Here is an 18004-nt window from a genome sequence, read left to right as displayed (position 1 = left end):
AAGGTAGGACTTCCTCGAAAGGTACACGCCATAAGGAAGACCTCCCCTCCGCCGGCCCTTCCCCTGCCCTCTTTTCACCTCCATACCCCCCTGTTGATGCCCCGACCTACCGCGCATCATGGACATCCACTTGCAAGAAAACCAGACGGGGATCCGGTTCAGTTGGAACTTATGGCCACCGACGAAGAATGAGGCAGCGAAGATAGAGGTGCCCCTGGGCTGCCTCTACACGGTCTTGAAGAGGACGGATGACAATAGCGTGAAGCTGGTGGAGTACGAGCCGCTCAAGTGCAAAACGAGCAACTGCATTCTTAACCCCTACTGCAATATAGATTTTAGGAACAAGACCTGGACGTGCCCCTTCTCCAATATAAAGAACCCCTTCCCGCTGCACTACGCGGAGCACATCTCGGAGAAGGTACTCCGTTAGCGGCGCGAGCAGAGAGAGTGAGAGCGCGTTGTTCGGGTGCGACTCTGCTTCGTAGCTGCGTTGCATAAGCGCTCCGTCTAACCGCTTTACCGCATAACCACTTTACCGCATAACCGCTTTACCGCCTAACCGCTTCACCGCCTAACCGCTTCACCGCAGAACCTGCCCGCGGACGTGATGTACTCCAACATCGAGTACATCCAGCCGTCGAACGTGGGGGACATCCCGCCGCCGACCTTCCTGTTCGTGATCGACACGTGCCTCCTGGAGGAGGAGCTGGAGCAGCTGAAGGACTCCATCCAGCAGTGCATAAGCCTGATGCCACCAGACGCCCACATCGGAATTGTGACCTTTGGAAACATGTGCTATGTGCACGAAATAGGGTTTAAGGACTGCCTCAAATCGTATGTGTTCAAAGGGACAAAGGAAATCACCGCGCAAGATTTGCAGAAGCAATTAAATTTGGGAACGAGGAATGATCCCCGGAGTTCTACCACCTCTGCATCTGCCAGGAGGTTCCTCCAGCCAGTGAGCGAATGCGAATATAACATTAACATGCTGTTGGAGGATATACAGAAGGATAACTGGCCCACTCCTCCTGACCAGAGAGCAAAGAGGTGCACAGGGGTAGCCCTCAGTGTAGCCATAGGTCTCCTAGAATGCTGTTGCAACCAGTTAAGTGGAAGAGTAATGATGTTCATAGGAGGAGCAGATACAACGTCTCCTGGAAAGATCGTAGACACTCCATTGAGTGAGTCTCTAAGACATCACCTAGATTTGCAAAAAGAGAATACCAACGCTAGGCATGTGAAGAAGGCCTTAAAATATTACGCCTCTTTGGCAAACAGAGCAGTAGCTTCTGGGCATGCGATTGATATCTTCGCGTGCTCACTCGATCAGATAGGACTCTACGAGATGAAGGTGTGTTGCGAAAAGACAAACGGGTTCATGGTGATGGCGGATTCTTTTTCTATGAATGTGTTTAAGGATTCCTTTAAAAAAATTTTTGAAACGGATTCGAATGGGTACATTAAGCATGGGTACAATGCAAAGCTGACCATCATATGTTCTAAGGAGTTCCGCGTCTGTGGTGCCATTGGTGCTTGTTCTAGTAACAAAAAAATTGCAAACTATGTGTCGGACACTTGTGTAGGTGAAGGGGGGACTTGCGAATGGACCATCTGTGCGTTAGACAGGCAGTCTACCATCGCCTTTTATTTTGAAATTGTGAATCAAAACATTTCTTCCCTTCCTCCGGATAGACAAGCGTACCTGCAGTTCCAGACCCTGTATCAACACCCGAGTGGCAGAAGACGATTGAGAGTTACCACCATCTCCTACCGCTTCGCAGAAGCGAACATTGCAGAAATATCCCAAGGGTTTGACCAAGAAACTGCTGCTGTCATTATGGCTAGATTTGCGGTTCTAAAGGCAGAGACGGATGAACCCATAGATGTGTTGAGATGGCTAGACAGGAAACTCATACGATTGGTGAGCACCTTTGCAGATTACCAGAAGGATGACGTGAACTCCTTTCACCTATCGCCTGAGTTTTCTATTTACCCACAATTTATGTACCACTTGAGGAGGTCCCATTTTTTGCAAACGTTTAATGCTAGCCCGGATGAAACTGCCTACTACCGATCGATCCTCCTGAGGGAAAACGCAATGAACTCACTCATAATGATACAGCCCGCGTTGCTTCAGTACTCCTTCGAGTCGCACACCCCCGTGCCGGTCCTCCTCGACGCGCAATCGTTGAAATCTAATGTGATTCTTCTGCTAGATTCCTACTTCCACATCGTCGTGTGGTACGGGGAAATGATATACCAGTGGAGGGAGCAGGGCTTCCACGAGAAGCCAGAGTATGAGCACTTTAGGCAGCTGCTCAACGCTCCCCATGAAGATGCCAAATCCATACTGGAGGACCGCTTCCCCATCCCCAAGTTTGTTTTGTGTAACAGCGGCGGCAGCCAGAGCCGCTTCCTCCTCGCCAAGGTCAACCCCTCCACCACGCACAACTCGCTCAGCGGCAGCACCTTCGGCACGTCCAGCAGCGAGTCGTATATCATCAACACGGACGACGTGTCGCTCAAGATATTCATGGACCACCTGGTCAAGCTGGCCGTGCAGACGTAACGGGGTGGAGCGGCAAAAGCGGTAAAAGCGGCGTGTGGAAGCGCCCTGTTTGACCGCCTTATTGGCACGCCCTCCTCCCCTGCATTCCCCCCGCCGACCGCGCCATTTCAGCACGGGGGGAGCCGCATATGGGTGCTTCGCCACCGCGCCACCACAGCTTCGAATTGGCAAAGGGGCACGAGCGAAAGAAGAGCCGACTGGAAGTTTATTAGACGTTTATTGGAAGTGTCTTAGAAGTTGTGTGCGGCTGTAAAAAATTTGATCCCTCGCGAGGATGAGTGAAGCGGCCAAACTGCCGGCAGCGGCGATCCCGGGAGACTCCCCACGCGCGTCCAGCACGCCACGCAAACGAAAGCGAAGGCGAAAAGGAAAGGAAAGCCCATTCGCACAAACCCACCCTGAACCTTTTAAATCGTCGCCAATTTTTTGCATGCACAGAGAGCATATACGCCTTTGTCCCTTTGTCCTTTTTTTTTTCTTTTTTTTTTTTTCTTTTTTTTTTCCCCCCCTCTTTCGCATTTTTTCTTTTCCTTATTAAGCGTCCAATTAACTGCTCCATACTGTTGACACGTCTCTATACTTCTCGCCTTGCGCGTCTTTTAAAGCCTCAAGCGGATTAGCCCATGGGGAGGGGGGTCTCACCCCTCTTAAGAGTTACCCCCCTCTTGAGGGTTACCCCTTTGGTGAGCGTCTGCGCTAGTAGCGTTCCCTCCCCAGCGTTGCTGAGTTCGTTGCAGGGTTCGTTGCTGGGCTGATTACTGGCATCGTTGCTGGCATCGTTGCCGCCCTCCTCGCCCGGCTCGTCTCCACCCCCCTCGGAGGAGGGCCCGGGCGAGGGGTGGTCCGGCCGGGGTGGGCGCTTGGAGCGAAGGACGCCGGCGATGAGGAAGGCCCACTTGTCGCGCTCGCTGATGAGCAGCTGCAGGAGGTACAGAGCGGAGATCAGCGCAAGGGCACACGTAAATATGATGTAAAAAATACCAGTGCGAGAAGATTCACTGGACTTAGAGCAGAAGAGGTATCGAAAGGTAGGAGAGCGACAGTCAAATGTCATAGCGATGTAAGTGTTTATGGCAATTTCTTTCTTCCTAATGCTAACAGAGCTATCACATCTGAGCATGACGAAATCTGCCGTGAGCACGTTTATGGTGGGGTTGGCTGCGCAGTGCCGATCGAAAGAGTCTTTCCATGAATCTGATTTGTATACGTCTTTGAAGTAGCATGGGGAGTGGTAGGCAGGGCAGGCACAAGACTTTACCTTCTCACTGTACTCTCTCGCATGTTCAAACTGACTCATGTCGGTGACGGTGCAGTGCGTTAGGGTAGTGGAGTCGTTACTTACAAAGTGGTCGTTTATTACATCTCCATCTGGTTGGTTCAAATCGTTTAGGATATTTGCCTTTTCTATCTCCTTAAGTGGTATCACAAATGGAGGGTTATATATCTTCTCCGAGGCAGACGTCTCAACAGCATGGTTGCGATGGTTAGGTGCATCGCTAGACGGTTCGATGGAAGTGCAAAGAGGGACCTCATCGCAGAAATCTACGTCTGTGAGTTTGTTATTATCGTTCACTACTATGCTGCATGCCTTGCCGGCGTACTTCACTTCCTTTACTAGGTGCCTCTTTCTACTGCGGATCGCTTCCGCGTCGTAACTGCTGTCCTTACACGACTTGGAGCAGGCACTCCACTCAGTCCAGTTGCTAAATTCGCATGGGATGTGCTTGTGCTTGCACAGGAGTAGGCCCCTGTTGGTGGGGTCAAAGTAGGAGCAGTTCTCCCGAAACTTCTTGAAGGTATTGTTGAAGATGTCCGCCGTGAATTGGTTTATTTCGTAGTACTTGGCGCACATCTCGAAGGAGTAAAACTGGGAGCTCTTCGAGTTGCACAGCGCTTTGATGTCCCTGCAGAGGTCAGCGCAGGAAGGGGCGGGGTCCCCCACATCCCGCTTCTTAACCCCCCTTTTGCTCCCCACCCGGTCGCAGTTGCCATACTCGTAAAAGTGCTTGTTATCCCAGGCGGGCAGCCCACTCTTGCAGTAGCTGTAGAGGTCCTCCTGGCTGATCCTCTCCGTCGTGCTCTCCAAATTGGAGCACTTAATGGTGAAGTAATTCCCCAACACGATGAACAGGTTGTTTTTATTTCCCCTTTCATTCAGATCGCAGATTTCCTTTCGCATCAAATGCTTTGCAAATTTAGAGTTGCTAATATCATCCACGGAGCACGGCTCTGCGTCTTCCTCGCTGCAGTAGCAGGAGTTGTGTTGGGGGTCGACCCACCTGGCCAGGTCCCCTTCCTTCGCGCCCGGGTTCTCCCTCGCCCTGTCTACGAAGCATTTGAAGTACTGGCTGGTGTTCTTTCCCCCGTGCGAGTCGTCCTTATCGTCGTCCGCGTTTTGCAGCGACCTGCCCCTTGCGTCGTTCCCCTTCAGTGGTGGTTTCCAGTTCGTCTTCGCGGGGGCAGCGAGGGGGGGAGCGGCGGTAGTAATCATCATGGTGCCCTTCCAAGAGGCGTCCCTCCAAGGGGTATCCTTCCACGTGACGTCCTTCCATGTCGAACCTGCCCACCCTACATCCGCACCACTGGGGGGTGCACTTCCTTCCCCCCCCCAACGTTCGCGAACCACATTTGTTGCGCATAGTGGGAGGGGTGCAACCAGCAGGGGGAGCAGCAGCGCACCCAATAGGAGCTGTCTGTTATTCATTTTGTAGAAAATTTAGGCGGCGAAATGGGGCAGGGGCCATATAATAAGCAGAATGGCCCTACTGCTCTTTTCAAAATGCAAAGAAGCCTCCCTCCCCTTTGGCAATTCCACTTGCGAGTACCCCCTTGTGTAGACGTAGCTACCTGCTGGGCTCTTCCTTCCAAGCGAGGAACTCCCTCAAGCTCCCACACTTGCTAACTCGTTTTCTCGAGTGAAAAAAAATTTGCAGAAAGTATCCACGCAAGTTGTAGGCATAAACTGGCGGTCTTTTTTTTTTTTTTTTTTTTTTTATTTGTCTTCATAAATATATGGTGAACATTTTTGCGATAAGAAGAATTGCCATTTGCCCGTTTTTTTTTTCCCTTCTTTTTTGCAACTACTGCATGCGTTGCGTTGCGTTGTGTTGCGTTGCGTTGCGTTGTGTTGTTTTTTTTTTTTTTTTTTTTTTTTTTTTTTACAACTGCATGACCTTTGAGTCGCTTTCCCGCTCAGTTGAAAGCTGCCACCCCATTTGAGACAGAACGACTCAAGTGTTCTGGGGGGCGACGTGCATAAGGGTTTTTTTTTTTTCTTTTCTTTTTAGGGTCAAAATATGCATGCGGGGGAGAGACCCTCCTGGCAAAAAATAGCGGTGGAGTTTCTCCATCACCGAGGGGGGGAAAGACGTAGCGGCAGAGGGGTGGCAGTAGAGACGTGGCAGAAAAGAAGTGGCAGTAGAGACGTGGCGGCAACGGGGCTGTAACCAAGTAGGACAGTTTTTTTTCTTTCCTTTCCACTTATGTGAGCCCTACTGGGTGAGACTCCAAACAATTGTCCCTTTGCGCGTTAATTCGATGGGGGGTGGCTCCTTTCTATTTGACTGACCATTTGCGTCTATCTGACGGGGTCTTTTCCATCACCATCACCATGACTACCTCTTTACCCACTGATGAAGCTGCCGCAGCACAGCTTCTAATTCTTTGTTCCTTTCCCAAAGGGGCAGTCGCTTCCCCCCACTTTTGGAAGGTTTCCCTTCCGTCCCCGCGGCAAAAAAAGTCACCTGAATGCTCATTTTTAGTTATGTGCCCCTTCGACGTTTTACTCTTTGAGGAGTCGCTCAACAGGGGTTACGTTTTTCCTTTTTTTTTTTTTTTTTAATCTGACTCTGCGGGGCACCCTTTGGGGGAATACCCTTTGAGGGGAACACCACATGGGGGAAATTTTTTCCTCCCCAAAGCCGCTTCGTTCCTAACTCGGGGATGCCACAAAATGAGGGGCAAATAAATCGCACTGCAAGGGAATGCGGCGAGTGTAGCGACCACTGCCGCGCTGTAGTAGGCGTGACCAGCTCATTAAAAAAAGAGCGGCACTTGGAGGTAACTGACTTATGGTGAGTTTTCTTCGAGTGAAAAAAAAAAAAAAAAAAAATAGCCAGCCGAGTAGGTAACCCCTCAAGTGAATAAATTTTCCCGTTTGGCGTGCGCGCGGGAGGCTAGCCCAGCTTAACTGGAGGCGCGGCCAAAAGGGAAAAAAAAAAAAAAAAAAAAAGAACTACGCTGACGTACGCCTGTGGTACATACGGGGAGATGCACGTTGGACCCACATCCGCAGTCTGCCCAGAGGAAGATATCCACGAGGACGCCTCACCATGCGCGTAGAATGAGGTGGCCGGAAGGATCGAAGAAGAAGCAGGCAATTGTGGAGAGAAGTAGCAGACGATCCTGAGCAAAGGGGCGCCACCACTCCAAGTCAACACCGTGCCTCTCCCCCGCCGCTCCATGGAAATCGTGCAGGCGAACCCGCAGGGGCTGGTCGCGGAGGAGCGGGAAGGAGGGGGGGAGAGGAAAACGGGGCTGTACTTCCCCAACATGCTGATAAGCAGCCACAAGGGGGAAGTGTATTCGGTGAACTTCTCCGCCGACGGGAAGTTCATCGCGTCGGCCAGCTTTGACATGACCATCATGGTGCACAGCGTCTACAACGAATGTGAAACGCTGAGCCTTTTAAGAGGCCACAAAAACGCAGTGTTGCAAGCCAAGTGGTGTAGAGACGACACCCACATCTGCAGCGCATCTGCAGATTTCAATGCCTTCCTATGGGATGTAGAAAATGAAGCAAAAGTCAGAAGCTTTAAAGGTCACACGAGCATCGTCAACGGGATTGATGTGATTGATTATAACTTGTTTGCCACCTGTAGTGATGATTCTACAGTAAAAGTTTGGGACTTCAGATGCAAAAAATGGGTTCATACCATCTCATATGACTATCCCTTTTTAGCTATCTGCTCAGACAAAAGGGGAGATTCCCTTTACGTGTCTTCTGTGGATGATAAAATAAGCAAGTACAGCGTTACCAGTGGAGAGTTAGGAGATACCTTTACAGGCCACACGCATTATATAAGCGGCCTAGCTATCAACAATGAAGAGACCGTCTTGGCATCCCTCAGTGCTGACGAGACCATCTGCTTTTGGGACATCCAACCTTTCCCCTGCGACGAAAAACTCTTGTTTCAACTTCCAGCCCCGAGGTTTAACGTAGATTACAATTTGATTAAACTCTCTTTCAATAGAGACAGCTTGCTCGCCTGTGGAAGTGGAGACAACCACCTGTATATTTACGACTACAAGCAGAAGATGCTCAAGTACACCCTGCCTGGGCATAGCAGCACCATCAACGACGTTGCGTTTCACCCGTATGAGGAGATCGTGGCGTCCTGCTCCTCCGACAAAACGATTTTCCTGGGCGAGTTATGAGGGGGGGCCCACTTACGTGTGGAAGTGGATTTTTCAACTGTACCTCCCCCCACCCTGCGCGTAAAGCGGTGTAGCGATCTTTTTCCCCTTTTTTGCTCAGCGGGTTGGTGCGGCCTGGCCTGCACTGTCGCAACGTACGGGAGCGCAACGCCGCACAACGCAACGTGGGGAGAAATCACGCCCAAGTTGCCCGTCAAATGGGGCGCCTTTTTTAAGCACTCCGAAGAGGGGTTATACTATGCTGGGCGAGCGAAGTGGGTTAACTTTCAATTGGTTAACTTTCAAATGGGTTGACTTATCAAACGAGTTGCAGCTTTTTTTTTTAAGAAAGTACACACATAGTGGATTGTAATTTTTTTTTTTTTTTTTGAACTCTCACAAAAGGGAGGCACAGACAAGCGGATCGCCTGCGGGCGGTAAATGTGCAGAGGTGTGACATATGTGTAGAGGCGCTCTGGGGAAGTAAAAAAAAAACAAAAAAAAAGAAAGAAAAAAAAAGAAAAAAAAAGAAAAAAAAAAGAAAAAAAAAAAAAGAAAAAAGCGCGTGGGGAGAGAGCGGCAAATGTGTAGAGCCCCTCGGGGGAAGTAAAAAAAACACGTGGGGGGTACACACTGGGGCAAACACAATCCCCCCCCCCCCAGTCACTCTTCCATTTGCCCCTCCTCACTTGATGATAATCTCGACGAGGTTCTCCCGGTCGGCGTAGAACACGTTGTACCGTCGCACGCCGAGGAAGCTGTGCATGAAGGCGTTAAACTGGGTGCAGAGGCGCATGATGAGCTTGCAGGGCGCGTACTTCTCCGTGATTAGGAAGTGGCCCAGCTGGAACAGCCCCTTCCTCACCTTTTCGTAGGAAAACTCATCGGCGAACTCAATTTCGTAAAACAATTTATCCTTGGCGTTAAAGTATAAGTTCCCCTTAACGTGCACATACGCATTATCGTTAAAATCGAAGAAGACGTTTTTCTGTTGATCATAAATGATGTCGCTTTCGACTCCTCCGCTGTCTGGCAGGACCCCCTTCAAGTGCTTCAGTCTGTTTTGCTTCTGTGGGAAGCAGGGGATGTTCACTTGCTCGTCGTCCAGATCGGCATCGTCGTAGTTGTCTCCGTAGGTGTCTCCGTAGGTGTCTCCGTAGGTGTCTCCGTAGGTGTCTTCCCCCTCGTCACCGCCAGTGTCTCCATTACTTCTGCTCACCCCCTCCTGGGAGTTGCCGCGTGCACTTCCCACCATTTCGGAGCCGGCGTTACTGTTTCCCCTCTGCAGGTTGGCAGAAGCGGAGGTCTTAAACAGCGAGGGGAGACGCATATCAGCTAGGTTGAGCGAATTAGCCTGTTCGAACGAGTTAACCTCGATGTTGCCATAGTCAAAGAGAGAAGCAGCACTTTTGGAGAGATCATTTGAGCCCATGTACCTGTTGCTATTACAATCAATTGTGCACGCGTTAAAGTAGTTATTAAAGAACTCCTTATTCACTTCTATTTTTTTCTTTACCGACTGAACCCTTTTCTTGTAGCACGTATCTAACAGCCCTACGTACTTCCTATGGTTGAATACGATGTACCTCTTATGCTTGTTCCAGTGCAAATGGTTTTTACTTTTGGAGTAGACTCTTCCTAAATTGCGAATGTTCTTTGCGGCCAGTTTGACGAAGCCGTTGTTCATCAGCTGCGCGTTGCAGTTGGCGTTCTCCACATTGCAGTTGGGGTTCAGCGCGTACTGCTCCTTCTTCTCCCGCAGGGACTTCTTCACCTCCTGGATGTACCTGTTAACGTAATTTTTGTAGGCCTCCCCCAGGATGTCGTAGCTTTCGTCGAAGCACTTGGCGCTCAGCAGCCCCTCCGCGTCCAGGCGCTGCTTCAGCTGCTCCACGTTCATGTGCTCCGCCACGCTCCTTATGTTGATGCGCTTCGCCACGCCCGCCAGGTTCACGTGCTGCTTAACCTTCTCCAGGGTGACGTGCCTCTTCAAGTTCTCCAAAGTGACGTGCTTCTTAACCTTCTCCAGGGAGACGTGCTGCTTAACCTTCTCCAGGGAGACGTGCTGCTTAACCTTCTCCAGGGAGACGTGCTGCTTAACCTTCTCCAGGGAGACGTGCTCCTTCACGCGGGCCACGCCCCCCCCGCAGGAGTTCTCCTCCACAAAGGCGCGCGCGGTCTGCACACAGTCATAATCTTTTAGGTACCCCTTGGCATTCGTGCAGTCGTAGTTCCTAATCGAGTCCATCGCCTTGGAGTAATTAAATTTCTCGTAATAGCCCAAGTGGGCAGGCATGTACTTCTTCATTTCTGCCAGGGGCTCAGCCATGCAATTCATGTTCTCTTCGAAGTATCGATTTATCTCCTTGTCGCCTGAACAGGTCAGGTAATTTGTGAAATTACAATTTTCAGCTTCCCTCTTTGTGTCTCCATCTTGCATGGAGGTAGACAAGGATCTGTTAAATTCGGAACTGCCATAGGTGTACGCCGAATCTGCTGCACTCCTATACAGGTGTTTTAGTCCAAACGATTGCGACTGTGTGTTCATCATTTTTTCAACTTGTGGTTTGGCTACATCTCTGTAGAAATTTCCAACGTGCGTTACGTAGTGTTTCACAAAATCGGTGTACTTTTGTTCATAGCTGTTGTTGTGGCTTCCATACTGCTGATTATTGGTAAGGGAATTTCCATTGTGTGGCGGCATGCCCTCCGAACCATCGTTCATGTCTCCTCCAGGTGGACTATGCTCTTGCGAGTCTTTCCCCTGGGGGTACTCACCATGGTGTTCTCTCTTAAACTTCAGCTCGGTCAACACGCTGTTCAGCTTTATCTTCGTCTGCTGCCTCTGGATGCACTTGTTGATGGCTTCAGTCTTGTAGCGCCTGAGCTGGGAGGCCGCAAAGTTTTCTCCCTCTTTCTGCATTGTGCCGCTCTCCCCCAGGTTGTCTCCCTGCGCGTACTGTTCCTCCGCCTCTCCCTCGCAACTGCTGGTCGTAAACGGGTTGCTCACGATTTTTTTTCCGATCTTTTGGGCCTCCTCTGCAGATATGCGATGCACCCCCGAGTTGTTGTCTGACAGGCAGGCCTTGATGTGCGAATCTTCAAAGCTGTAATCCCGAATGGACGAGGCGTTATCGTTAATCATGTTAATAATATCGTTGTCCTCATCCGTGTTCGCTGTTTTTTCCTGTGCCTCTTCTGCGCTCATCTGTGCATTCCCCATTTCGGGGGCCACGTTCAGCTGCACGTCCCCCACCAACTTTAGCTGCTCGAGCTTCTTCCCTTGAGTCACTTCGCCCGCATCGTCGCGCGTTTCTTCGGTCAGTTCGTCTGCCCCCTCGGACGCCTCCTCTTCTGATTCGCGGCCTTCCGTTTTCTTCTTCTCCTTTTTCTCCTTCTTGGGTTTGTCACTGTCTTGGTCGTCGTTACTCTGGGGAGTTCCCTTTTCCTCGTCATCGTGATCGTCAGGGTCGTCGCCGTTCCCTCCGCTGTACCCGCCGCTTCCACCGCTTCCTCCACCACTTCCTCGGCTTCCCCCGCCGCTACCGTTCGAGTTGCTATTCCCATTTTCGCTGCTCCTTCCGCGCCCGCCCATGCTCGACGAGACGCTGTTTCTCGATCTCCTTCGGCCCTTTTTGTTGGCGCAGCTTCTCAGTTCCTCCGAGCTCACCACCAATTTGGAATTTTTTTTCTTTTTTTCCAAAATGTGCAAATTGGCTAGCGCGTTCATGTAGTTTCCCACGTCCCCCTTAAGGTCAATGTCTAGCTTCTCGTCCATCAATTTTCGCAGATTTCTCATCTCCATTATCCGCCTGTCCATTCGTTGCATTTTTTGCAGTACCTCCATTTTTCGCAGCGGTCGGAGGGTTACAAAATGGGAGGATTAACGTAAGGGTGAAGAAAAACAAAAAAAAAATTAAAAAAAAAGGTCAAAATTTACCTGACCAGGCAAGAATATTTCTCTGCTTTTAGCGCTATGCAGGATGGCAATTTTTTTTTTTTTTTTTTTTTTTCGGCTAGTCAGAGTGGCATTCCAGAGAGTACACAGCGGAAAAACCGTTTAGTTAAAAGTCTCACGCAGGTGTGTGCGTTTTGATTAACGGCATAAGTACAAATATGTGCAAACAGCACAAAGGTACGAACGAACACAAGTGATGTAACGTTGAGGTGGCAAAGTGAGAAACAGAAAAATTGCTGTAATGCAAATTTTTCTTAATGAAATAAAATGAAAAAATAAAAAAAATAAAACGTAACAAAATGACAACTCACACAGTTTACAAGTGCGCACGTTTGTTGGGCAAAAACAACATCCAAGGAGAGTAGAACAAGCTATGTTGTGCAAACCGCCTTTACCTTTAAGTTTTTCCCCTAACGTAAGAAATGTTTCGCCTATGCTTCTCCGCAGCAGGGTGTCACACAAAAAATTTTGTTATTCTTCCTTCACGCGTGACCGTTCGGCATTAAACCGCTTGTCACGTCGCACGCAATTTTTATGTAATCAAATACGCGGGGTGAAAAAAGTTCACGCACCTGCGAGCGCTCTCCACTCCCCGGAGTGTGTGCACGCGCGTGTGCAAACAAGTATATCTATATGCGTATATGTAGGTGTAGATATACACACACGCTTGCGATCTGGAGGAGGGCATCCCGCCAAGGCCATAACGCTGAGCACTCTCGGGAGCTCGGCGAAGCGCGCGTCAAATCAAACTGCACACATGCATACCCACACACGCAGTCACGCGAAAAAACACTGCTTAAAGCTAGTTTGTAAACTCATTTTCGCATCTTCTTCTGCGCACAGGAAGAGAATGCAATCGCTCTCGCAAAGCTGCTGGAGTGTGTTGAATCTGCAAATGTTGACCAAGTCGAAAAAGTGAAAAAATAAAGCGAGTTGTTAAAGCTATGTAAATACACACGGGGTGTACTTGTTTCAGCGCAGATTTACAACGCGTAAAGAAACAGTTACAAAAAAAAAAAATAAATAAAAAAAAAAAAATAATAAATCTTCGTTAAAATGTTTCTACATTTGCAAACGTTCAAGTTCACCGCGCGGTGTTTAAAAAAGTGTAACAATGTATGTGTTTGTTTTGCCTCTTTTTTTTTTTTTTTTTTTTCACATTTTTAAAATCTTCGCCAAAGTGGTGGGGACAAATTTGTTCAAAGGGGCTATCACAACGCATGCAAAAAAAAAAAAAAAAAAAGTGTAACGGTGTCGTGGCACACCCCACACAGTTAGGAGACGTCGGGTGGCAATATCTCATGAGCGCTAACCATTCTGGGCACTTCTCTAACGTTCACCACTTTTGCCATTTTGGTAACTTTCGCTTTTTCGCTGCTCCCCTGGTCACTCTCAACGAAGTGAAAAAAAAAAAAAAAAAAAAAAGACCACGCAGCAACCCCCGCAGATCTGTGCTGGTGTGTGTATAATGCTTACACCACCCCGTGGAGGAGCAAACTTGCCAAGTTCGTTTGGGAAGTTGAAACGTGCTTGGTGCGAGTCGCAGTGAACGTGTTCCCCGTCTCGCAAACGCTGAGCTGTCGAAATGGAATCACGCCATATGTGACGCGGTTGGGAAAAAAAGAAAAAATTTTCTTCTTACAAATGTGCTTATGTGTTGCAAACGGGTTGGGGGGCGAGTGCGCGGTGGGCGAAAAATGCAAATGGAGCCAGCGCCGCGGTGAGCAGTGCGAATGGCAGCGCGGCAACATGGGGGGGGAAAAGGAGAAAAAAATGGTACGTGGAAAAAGCATCACTCCACGCTGTGCTAGCTATGCGGCGCCACGAAAAAAAAATCGGCGGAACGCTTTTTGCAGCTGCACATATGCGTGTACGCGCACGGATCGACCGCCAAATGAGCGTTTTTATCTTTTTATCTTTTTATCTTTTTTTTTTTTTTTTTTTTTTTTTCCCTCTCTCGCGCGTTAGGTGGGCATTTGGAGCAGATTGGCCTGGACTGCGTGTACCAAATTGCGAATGGCGACAGAGGGGTGGTTGCGGAGGTGGTTTAGTTTAAGTTTGTGCGCGAAGAGCAGGCGCATTTTGTTCCGTTCGCTCCGTTCGCCGCGTTCACCCCTTCCGCTTTGGCGGCCACTCGGAGGAACCGCAGAGGAGCGCGCCCCCCTGCGCGCATTTTTCTGCAGGAGGATGTTACACTCGGAAAGCAGAAAAAGAATGGCCAATTCGTTCCCTTCGAACAGAATAGGGTTCACATAGCCACAAATCATTCTGTACGTTTCACTGTCGTTAATGTAGGACATAATTCGCAGGGTGATCCGAATGGACACAGCTCTGATAAAGCCATTTTTCGTCCTGTAAATATTTGCCAATAAATACGGGAGGATGTAAATTTTGACCCATTTTTTGCTCATAATTTTGCAAAAGGTGATCAAATGCTCGTAAAACTCAAACAGCAAAGTTTCGTCAGTGGCGTATTTTAAAATATTCACCAACTGATTGCGAAGTGTTTTTAACATGTCCATGTGTTTCACTTCCGAGATGGTAATCTCATCAGGGCCCGTCTTCTGTTCATCCTGCTCCCCCTTAAAATTTTGTTTCTGCTTTGTACTCCCCCTCTTTAACAGGCTAACATTATATATGTACTGAATGGTCACATTGGCGACAAGCGGTAAATATTTCACAAAAAAATATTTTTCCATTTTTTCTTTGCTATCTTTGAGGGAGAAAAAGGAGGGCAGGAATTTTTGCACGTAGGGGTACATGTGCTCGTAGGCATTTTCGTTGTGCATAATTCTGTAAAACGATTTGATGATTATAACTTTTAATTTTTCACCTGACTTGTTCAGGCAGAAAAGTAGGAAGGACGCCACTTCCCTGTTGAGGGCGCTGTCGTTGAGGTGGTAAATTATGCAGTAGAGCATTTCGAGGCACAGCAGCTTGGTCGCCTCGTACGCGAGGGAGTGGTACGAGACGATTATCATGTTCGCTAGTTGGAGTGCGTCTTCGTTGAACCTCCACTTGGGGGGGCGGCAGCCGCTTCGACTGCTTCGACTGCTCGGACTGCTCCGCCCATTGGAGTTACTCCGCCTGATGGGGGCGGCCCGAAAGAGGGGCGCGTAAATGCCCCTCTTGCAGGTCTCCAGGCCGCCAAACACATCAATGTAGCTTTGGTCCTCGTGGAAAATCGCATTAAACAGCGTCTTGTAGAAGGCCAAGAAGTTTCTGTAAAACTCGTGGGCGTTCTGGTACGACAGGGTGGGAAAGGGGAAGTGGCACGTCGAGTGGTACGCTCCACCGGTTCGACCGCTCCCCCCCTTGGCCTCTCGCCTGTGCGCGCGCCACTGCTGCAGCAGCTGCGTCTTCACGTGGTCCCCCAAGTCGCTTCCCCTGATGTAGGTCTCCATCTGCCTATGGTTGACGCCCGTGGTGAACTCCCCAACCACGTCCACGAAGTGGGCCAGGCGACCCGCGTACCACCCCGTTTGCCGCGCTTTCCGCGATTTCCGCGTTCTCCCCTGCGCCTCCTTCCCTTCCTGTGCACTCCTTAACGAGGGGCGCGCGTGACAGCTGCGCTGATGCATCCTACAGGCGCCCTTCGCATCCTCCCCATGTTGACTTCCCCCCATCTTCAGCATCTCATATTTGTCCCTCTCCTTTTGCGCAAATAAATCCAAGTGAAACAAAATGAAGGGCAAGTTAAAATGAAGCAGCAGGATAAACATGTCGGCGTTCTTAAACACAGGGTGCAGCTGCAAAATGGTCAACGGGAAAAACACGTATTTGTATGTGCTCGGGAAGATGTGGTAGGACCAGTATTTAAATATTTTAAAAATGTTTTTGTTCTTCTGTAGGAAGAAGTGATTGATGAGGGAGTAGACGATGAAGGGGTGCTTGGCCACGTTGGCTATTTTCCAAATTTTGTAGGGCACTCCCTTTTCTCTTCGCTCCGCCTGTCTGCCGCGCCTGCGCGGGGGGGCCGCTCCGGCGCACTCGGCAGAGCCCACTTCTTTCGTGACTACCTCTGCAGCGCCCACTTCTTTCGTGACTACCTCTGCAGCGCCACCTGGGGGGCGCTCCACCGGCGGGTCCCCCGCCTCGCTGGAGCTGGCGGAGCCCCAGTCGCGCGGCGCGCGCAAATCCAGTCTGCCGTAAGTGGCCCCCTTCCTCCTCCCCCCCTTGGGCTCCCCCCCGACCACCTCGTAATCGCTGTACGCATGTGGTTCCTCCCCCAGCGAATTGGACCCATCCTCCCCCCTTCCCCCATAAAGAACAGTCCTGCTCTTATAGAGAGTCTCACTCTTAAGGTTGCCCCCACAAGTGAGACTTTCCCTTCGAGAGTTACTTTCACTCACAGGATGCAAAGTCCCACTGTTATAGAAGTCATTATAAATGTTAATGTAATTCACGCTGTTAATGTAGTGGTAATTGTAGTGCCTATATTTGTGAATATTTAATTTCACGTGTTTGTTTTCTTGGAAATAATTCTCCTCTTCATTTTTTATTCTTTTATTTATAAATGGTAGAGACAGTGCATGCACGAAGTTATGGCTCGTCTTCTTCACCGATAGGTCTATGAGGCGGTCCCCACTTTCCACACTTCCACTGCTGGTAAAACGGCTATCTTTATCTTCTTTTTTTTTTCTTCTTTTCACCTTTCCATTGGATTTGCCTTTCCCGAGGGATTTATCTGCCCCCTTTTTATTCCCCACAAAATGGATCATCCCCTGTCTGCTCCTCCCCCTATGGAAGTTGCAAACGTCCTTGTCCTGGTAATCCTCCTTCACGAAGGCGTACGAGACGCTTTTATCGCTGAGCAGAATTTCCAGCACCAAAATCCCGAGGTTGAAGATGTCGTCCTGCAGCCTCTGCCGCCGCTGCAGCAGGCCGCTCCGCTGGTCTTCGCACCTGGGCGGGGGGGGAAGCGGCACCGTGTACAGGGGGGAAGCGGCACAGTGTACAGATGTACCGAAGCAGAATGTGCAGCTGTGGGGACAGGCGCCGCCACACTCCCGCGCGCAGACCTACCTAACGCCGGGAATGAAATACAGGTACTTGTTCAAAATGCTTATATCCGTTAGGAGGATGTGCATGTTGTTCTGCAGGAGAAAGTTTTCGCTCTTGATGTGGCCATGGTAGATGCCCAGCGAGTGCAGCTGGATAATCGCCAGAAAAATTTGAAACAGGATGAAGTGGCTGAAGGGCTTGTTGTTCCTCTCGTTGAAGAGGTAGTGGTCCAGACTCTTAAACACAAACGTTCTGTAGATGTAAATGTTGTTTTCGTACACGCTCATTCGGTTGTAGGGCAGCCTGCGGGCAGGAGGGTGGCGACCACGTGAGAGCGGCAAAGCGGTGCAGCGGCTGAGCGGCAGAGCGGCACATCGGTAGAGCGGCAGAGCGGCACATCGGTAGAGCGGTGCAGCGGCGACGTGGCTCCCCCTCGGGCTTACACATTTGGGAAGAGGTCAAAAGAGAAGAGGAACTTGAGCGTGTACAGAATTCTTTTTATCTTTTGCGTCTCGCATCTCATCTTGAACACCTTTATGAGCACGTGCCCCTCGTTGTTGTTGATGCCCTGCAGGGGGGGTGGAGCGCCAGCAGCGATTCACGTGAGGGGAGCACTCACAAGTGGATGTAACTAAGTGGAGGATGCCACCACGTGACGGCGGCAACCGTGCGAACGCTGCCACCGCGGCACCTCGGGGACCTACCTCCAAAACGTGGCAAAAGGAATTCAACGCGTAGCAATTCATAAAGACAAAGTGCTCGTACTTAAACAAGTAGCTATAAATGTTATAAAGGTTATTTAAGTACTTGCCGTAGATATCGTCCAGCTGGGTGGAGCTGCACCCCGTGCTGCTGTAGAGCGTGTTCCCCATCGTTCGCAAGAAGACGCAACTGGGGAGACGCCGTGCGACAAAAAAAATATAATAAAATGAAATAACAAAACAAAAAAGTGGTAGGGATAGGGACAAAAAAAAGAAAAACAAAGCCGAAAACGGGGCTACAAACGAACTGGGGGTTAAAAAGGCTGCCTGCGGGAATTCGAATCAGCAGAGGTGTAG

At 49.8% G+C, this 18004-nt stretch overlaps 5 protein-coding genes across 5 annotated transcripts, besides 17 other annotated features; 2 read left to right on the top strand and 3 right to left on the bottom strand.

The window, feature by feature from the left end:
• Positions 1–118: 118 nt before the first annotated feature.
• PVX_089235 (protein transport protein Sec23A, putative) lies at positions 119–2569 on the top strand (the record flags this gene model as incomplete). The annotated part of the gene is made up of 2 exons (XM_001614886.1): positions 119–418; positions 590–2569. The coding sequence occupies 2 exons, from the start codon at positions 119–121 to the stop codon at positions 2567–2569; spliced, it is 2280 nt and encodes a 759-aa protein (XP_001614936.1).
• Positions 248–269: a microsatellite.
• Positions 332–418: a microsatellite.
• Positions 827–847: a microsatellite.
• Positions 2570–3185: 616 nt separating the features above from the next.
• On the bottom strand, positions 3186–5063 carry PVX_089230 (hypothetical protein, conserved; the record flags this gene model as incomplete). The annotated part of the gene is made up of 1 exon (XM_001614885.1): positions 3186–5063. The coding sequence occupies one exon, from the start codon at positions 5061–5063 to the stop codon at positions 3186–3188; it is 1878 nt and encodes a 625-aa protein (XP_001614935.1).
• Positions 3312–3336: a microsatellite.
• Positions 4052–4079: a microsatellite.
• A 1967-nt stretch (positions 5064–7030) lies between the features above and the next one.
• On the top strand, positions 7031–8441 carry PVX_089225 (U5 snRNP-specific 40 kDa protein, putative; the record flags this gene model as incomplete). Its single annotated transcript, XM_001614884.1, has 1 exon — positions 7031–8441. One exon carries the CDS (start codon positions 7031–7033, stop codon positions 8003–8005), a length of 975 nt encoding a protein of 324 aa, XP_001614934.1. The 3' UTR covers positions 8006–8441.
• Positions 8442–8614: 173 nt separating this feature from the next.
• Positions 8615–8704: a microsatellite.
• Positions 8670–11831, bottom strand: PVX_089220 (hypothetical protein, conserved; the record flags this gene model as incomplete). The annotated part of the gene is made up of 1 exon (XM_001614883.1): positions 8670–11831. The coding sequence occupies one exon, from the start codon at positions 11829–11831 to the stop codon at positions 8670–8672; it is 3162 nt and encodes a 1053-aa protein (XP_001614933.1).
• Positions 9050–9080: a microsatellite.
• Positions 9374–9393: a microsatellite.
• Positions 10296–10320: a microsatellite.
• Positions 10593–10733: a microsatellite.
• A 60-nt stretch (positions 11832–11891) lies between the features above and the next one.
• Positions 11892–11933: a microsatellite.
• Positions 11934–12767: 834 nt separating this feature from the next.
• Positions 12768–12788: a microsatellite.
• A 417-nt stretch (positions 12789–13205) lies between these two features.
• Positions 13206–13243: a microsatellite.
• A 663-nt stretch (positions 13244–13906) lies between these two features.
• On the bottom strand, positions 13907–17956 carry PVX_089215 (hypothetical protein, conserved; the record flags this gene model as incomplete). The annotated part of the gene is made up of 4 exons (XM_001614882.1): positions 17651–17956; positions 17390–17514; positions 16968–17249; positions 13907–16847 (listed from the first exon to the last, which is right to left on the bottom strand). The coding sequence occupies exons 1-4, from the start codon at positions 17816–17818 to the stop codon at positions 13907–13909; spliced, it is 3516 nt and encodes a 1171-aa protein (XP_001614932.1). The 5' UTR covers positions 17819–17956.
• Positions 13908–13956: a microsatellite.
• Positions 16430–16458: a microsatellite.
• Positions 17116–17144: a microsatellite.
• A 23-nt stretch (positions 17957–17979) lies between the features above and the next one.
• Positions 17980–18004: part of a microsatellite that runs on past the window's edge.

This window comes from Plasmodium vivax, chromosome 5 (assembly GCF_000002415.2).
Source record: "Plasmodium vivax chromosome 5, whole genome shotgun sequence".
Classification (NCBI taxonomy): Eukaryota; Apicomplexa; class Aconoidasida; order Haemosporida; family Plasmodiidae; genus Plasmodium; species Plasmodium vivax.
This window is presented reverse-complemented; position numbering and strand designations above follow the sequence as displayed.